Raw genomic sequence first — 5,653 nt, forward strand, 5'->3', positions numbered from 1 at the left:
ATCATGGCATCTGTCCCGTAGACAAGGCTAAAGGGTGTCTCATGGGTGCTGGACTGTGGAGTGGTATGGTAGGACCATATGATTCTGGGGACCTCCTCTGCCCATTTTCCTTTAGCTTTCTCTAGTCTTCGCTTCAGCCCCCTGAGCAGTACTCGGTTGGCTAACTCCACCTGCCCATTGGTTTGTGGGTGTTCCACCGAGGCGAAAACCTGTTGTATCTTTAACTCCTCGCACATCTTCCTTAGCTGATGACTTGTGAACTGGGTGCCATTGTCGGAGACCAGCCTCTTGGGTACTCCGAAACGACAGACGATGTTCTTCCAGACAAAGTGCTCAACTTTCTGTGCGGTGATGTGCGCGACTGGTTCTGCCTCCACCCACTTGGTGAAATACTCGATGGCCACGATGAGGAACTTCATCTGCCTTATCGCCAGGGGAAAAGGTCCCAGGATGTCGATTCCCCATGTGTGAAATGGCCATGGGCTATGGATGGACTTCAACTCCTCGGGGGGTGCCTTATGCCAATCTGCGTGAAGTTGACACTGTTTGCAACGTTGAGCATATCTCACGCAGTCTTCCTTCAGCGTTGGCCAGTAGTACCCTGCGCGGAGGATCCTACTTGCCAAAGCGCGACCACCTACATGACTTCCGCACACCCCCTCGTGTAGCTTCGACATAAGCCTAGTGCATTGCTCGCCGTAGACGCAAATCTGCACAGGATGAGAAAACCCAAATCTAAACAGGTTTCCATCAATCAAAGTAAACTTACTCGAGCTCCGCTTTATTCTTTTTGCCTCTGCCGGGTCCAGAGGGAGTACACCATCTTCTAAATACAACTGGTACGGTGTTATCCATGTGTCGGGCTCCCTAACAGCGCAGACTTCCATCACCTCATCGGTCTTGGCCGGTCGCGCTCTGACCCTCGGCGCTTTCAACGCCTCTTGAGTCAGCGAGCGATGACCGATCGCCAGACGCTCCATCGATTTGTACACTTGAAGCACCTGGTTTTCTGACACGAACGCTCGCGGTACCTTCAAGGTCTCCAGAATGACGGTCCTCTGCTTTCCCCCCTTGCCTGAGCTGGCCAGCTTGGCAAGCAGGTCTGCTCTGGCATTTTTCTCTCTCGGCACATGAACGAGTTCAAACTCGGTGAAGGACGTCTTCAGGAGTTGTACGTACTCTAGGTAAGCTGCCATCTGGGGATCTTTCGCCTGGAACTCCCCTGTAACTTGCCCGGTGACTAGCAAAGAGTCACTCTTAGCAACCAGACTTCTTGCTCCCATTTCTCTTGCTAGCAACATTCCTGCGATCAGGGCTTCATACTCCGCCTGATTGTTGCTAGCCTTGAAGGCAAAGCGGAGGGACTGCTCGATCAGCACTCCGTTCGGGCCTTCCAAAATGACCCCAGCGCCGCTTCCCTGCTGATTGGAAGAGCCATCCACTGATAATACCCATCAGAAGTTTAACCCTTCCGAAGGTGTCGCGACCGAGGACAGCTCGACCACAAAGTCGGCAAACACCTGCCCCTTTATCGGTCCTTAGGGCTCGTACTGAATGTCGAACTTTGACAATTCCACCGCCCACTTGACCATCCTTCCCGCTACGTCTAGTTTCTTTAGCACCTTTTGGATGGGCAGATCTGTCGTTACCACTACTGTGAAGCTGTGGAAATAATGTTTGAGTCTTCTTGCTGAAAATACCACGGTCAGGGCAGCCTTCTCGAGGGCTTGGTACCTTGTTTCAGGGCCTTGCAGTACCTTACTCACAAAGTACACAGGCCTCTGGACCTGATCTTGCTCTTGCACCAGGACTGAACTGACTGCTCTCTCCGTCACAGCAAAGTATAGACGAAGAGGGGTGCCTACTTGTGGTTTACACAAGACCGGTGGGCTTGCCAGGTACTCCTTCAACTTGATGAAGGCCTCTTCGCACTCCTGTGTCCAAAGGAATCTGCTGTTGCGCTTAAGACACTGGAAATACGGATGACCTTTCTCCCCTCCAGCGGACATAAACCGGGATAATGCTGCCAACCGACCGGTGAGTTGCTGCACCTCCTTCACCGTCGTTGGACTCCTCATCGCCACGATTGCCGCGCACTTCTCTGGATTAGCTTCGATTCGACGCTCTGTCAGGAGGAAACCCAAGAACTTCCCAGCCTCCACACCAAAAATACATTTCTCAAGGTTGAGCTTCAACCTGTACTTGGCGATGGTGGTGAATAATTCCTCCAGATCGGCCACATGATGCTCCTTCTCTCGGGATGTGACCACCATGTCATCTACATATGCATGCACGTTCCTTCCAAGCATGGGCGAGAGCACCCTATCCATAAGTCGTTGTTTGGTAGTCCCCGCATTCTTCAGCCCGAACGGAATTACCTTGTAGCAGTAGCAAGACCGTTCAATCATGAATGTCGTCTTGCATTCATCCCTGGGGTGCATTCTGATCTGGTTGTATCCTGAGAATGCATCCAAGAAACTGAGTAGCTTCCCCCCTGATGCGCAATCCACCAGAGCGTCTATACTGGATAGAGGGTAGGAATCTTTAGGGCATGCCTTGTTGAGGTCAGTGAAGTCCACGCACATCCTCCACTTGCCGTTTGGCTTCTGAACCAGTACCACGTTCGCTAGCCACTCCGGGTACTGGATCTCCCTGATGTGCCCCGCGGCAAGGAGCTTCTTTGCTTCGTCAAGGATCACTTTCCTCTTCTCTTCGTTGAATTTCCTTCGCCTCTGCCGCACAGGCCGAACTTTAGGATCCATCGACAGGCGATGGCAAAGGAAGTCAGGGTCGATTCCTGGCATGTCAGATGCTGACCATGCGAACGCGCCCATGTGCCTCTCGATCACCCCGGCGATTAACCCTCGTTCTTCTTCGCTGAGCGATCCTCCCAACTTGAACTTTTTCCCCCTTATATCTACTTCTACCCACCCCTCAGCTGGGTGAGGTCTTCTCTCACTGGCGATGACCGCCCTCGCGATCCCTGACTCGCGATGAGTGATCATGCCCTCCTCCTCTGCTTCCACCTGAGCTACCTAGGAGCCCCCCAGCGTAGCAGCCTCCACCTCCTGATCGCCACGCGTTCCCCTAACCACCGATCGCTCTTCGAGCACACCTGGTGGTGGTGTTGAGGTGACATGGCATATGCTCCTTTTCTGCCTGAGGCTGTTCACATAACAGCGCCTAGCCTCAGCCTGATCTGACTTGATGGTTATTACGGTCCCCTCCATCGACGGCAGCTTCAGCTTCATGTGCCTCGTCGATGGCACTGCACCCAACCTATTGAGTGTTGGCCTTCCCAATAAGATATTGTACGCAGAAGGGGCGTTCACCACCAAGTACCTTATCTTTTCGGTGCGGGCTGTTGTTCCATCGGTGAACGTCGTCCTCAGCTCAATGTAACCCCGCACCTCTACCTGATCCCCTGCAAAGCCATAAAGACATCCGGTATATGGCCTTAGTTGATCGGGGGACAGCTGCAACTTGTTGAACGTCGGCCAGAACATGACGTCTGCCGAGCTCCCTTGGTCTACGAGCACTCTGTGCACTCGCCTTCCTGTTGTGATGAGGGAGATGACCACAGGATCGTTGTCGTGCAGTACAACGTCCCGTAGATCAGCTTTCTTGAAAGAGATATCCACCTCGGGGAAATGGCCTTCGTCCACCGAGTCCACAGCCATTACCGATCGAGCATACCTTCTTCTTTGTGATGCGGTGCATCCCCCACCGGAGAAGCCCCCCACAATCGTCTGCACCTCCCCATGCACAGGGATTTCGTGTTGCTGCTCTCCTGCCTGGGACCCCGACGCGCGATCACCCGGCGCCTGCCGCAGGTAATCTGCTAGGAACCCAGACATTACCAACTCCACCAGCTGGTGCCCCAACGCCAAACAGGAGTGGAGTGTGTGACCAAAGGCTTGGTGAAACTCACACCACTCGTTCTTTTTCCTCCCTAGTACCTTGTCTGTCTTCTCTGGTACTCGGAGTCTCGCGGCTATGGCAGGAAGGGCGATCAGATCCGCCAACCCTACCATGAAATCGTATCTTGGGGGTGCATTGTTCTCCCTTGCACGCCCCCTGCCCTGGTCCTTCCTGGGTGCATAAGGACGAGGTTTCCCCTGCACCTTCTTTCCCTCCCTTGCCTCATGCACCATCGTGTGCTGCTGTTGCTTCCCCTGTCCTCCACGCGGCTTCAGCGGTGCAGCACTTCCTCTTTTCTCAGAAACTTCTGTCTCTGCCACTATGTGCGCCACCGCGCGTCGCCGTATCTCCGCAAAGGTGCTGGGATGGCTTCTGATGAGCGACTCACTGAAAGGACCAAGCAGCATTCCCTTCTTAAACGCATGCACCAGCATATCCTCGTCCTTGCTGGGCAATCTAACCACTTGTGCTCCAAAGCGGTTGAGGTAGTCTTTCAGCGACTCACCTTGATACTGGCGTACATTGAACAGATCGTACGACACCACTGAAGGTGCTCTGTTAACGATGTACTGCTCAGTGAAGAGCTTCGAAAACTGATGGAAGGACGTGATATGACCCTCTGGCAGACTCACGAACCATTCCATGGCGATTCCACTCAGAGTGCTCATGAACATCTTGCAATACACGGCATCTGAGCCCCCAGACAGCATCATCTGAGTGTGGAACGCCGTCAGATGCGCTTCTGGATCTTTTACCCCTGTGAACGACGCCTTCACTCCCACTAGGTTGGGAGGTACCATGGTTTGCATAATTTCAGGGGAGAACGGCATAGGGAATGCTCTCGGAGGCGATGGTGGCATCGGCATCCCTTCTCCAACTGCGCGTTCCTTCTACGTCTGTAACATCCTTCTCAACTCCTCATTAACGCGATTCAGCTCATCATTCCTACTCTGCGATGCAGCCAACTCCGCCTGCATCTTTTCTTGTTCAGCTCTCGACGCTGTGACATTGTCCTGCAGCGTACGCATCATATCCAGGACTTGCGCCATTGTCACAGCTCCTTCCTCAACAGATGGCTCAGGTGATGTTTGTCTTGTTCTCCTCATTTTCTCAGCAAAAGCTCAGCAAAGACTTTGAGAAACTTCGGAAACTTTGGTGTGGATGGGATCACGATTCAAACGGGCCCCACGGTGGGCGCCAAATGATCCTGTCGACAACTCAAGCGTGGAGGAATTGCTTTGTCGCTTCCTTACCCCACCTACGCAACTGTGCTATCTGCAAGAACACTCTTAGAACCTCCTCCTCTGGGAACTCCGAACGCAACCTGCAAACACACAGACGGCGCCTCTAGCGGCCGTTTTCACTCCGGCGCTCAAGTTAGATCACAGAATCACTAACAAAAATAATCTGTAAATGAATCTCTCTCTGATTCTCTTTTTATTCTCTCTGTGTCTGTGCCTAACAGAATTCTATTATGCTCTTCTGTGCGTGTGTCAGAATTCTGTTATGCTTTCTGCGAAAACGTACCACAATCAGCAAAGATGTGGGTGTCTGTGTTTTCTGTGTGTACCTTTCACGACGCGGAGTGTACCTTTGTCTTGGTCGCGCTCCTCTCAAATGGTGACACGTGGAGGCATGCAACTCACATCTAACCGTACACGTACCACTACCTGAAGGGCTCTTAACGCATCTCTTTGTGCGCCTATGTTATTCCCTTGCGGAGTAACTTAGC

At 52.8% G+C, this 5,653-nt stretch overlaps 1 protein-coding gene across 1 annotated transcript; it reads right to left on the reverse strand.

Annotated features, from left to right (window-relative positions):
• Nucleotides 1-681: 681 nt before the first annotated feature.
• On the reverse strand, nt 682-5,027 carry LOC137839204 (uncharacterized). The gene is made up of 5 exons (XM_068648328.1): nt 4,816-5,027; nt 3,343-4,476; nt 1,788-2,877; nt 1,452-1,662; nt 682-710 (listed from the first exon to the last, which is right to left on the reverse strand). The coding sequence occupies exons 1-5, from the start codon at nt 5,025-5,027 to the stop codon at nt 682-684; spliced, it is 2,676 nt and encodes an 891-aa protein (XP_068504429.1).
• Between the last annotated feature and the right edge of the window lie 626 nt (nt 5,028-5,653).

This window comes from Phaseolus vulgaris, chromosome 3, assembly GCF_000499845.2.
Source record: "Phaseolus vulgaris cultivar G19833 chromosome 3, P. vulgaris v2.0, whole genome shotgun sequence".
In the NCBI taxonomy this organism is placed as follows: Eukaryota; Viridiplantae; Streptophyta; class Magnoliopsida; order Fabales; family Fabaceae; genus Phaseolus; species Phaseolus vulgaris.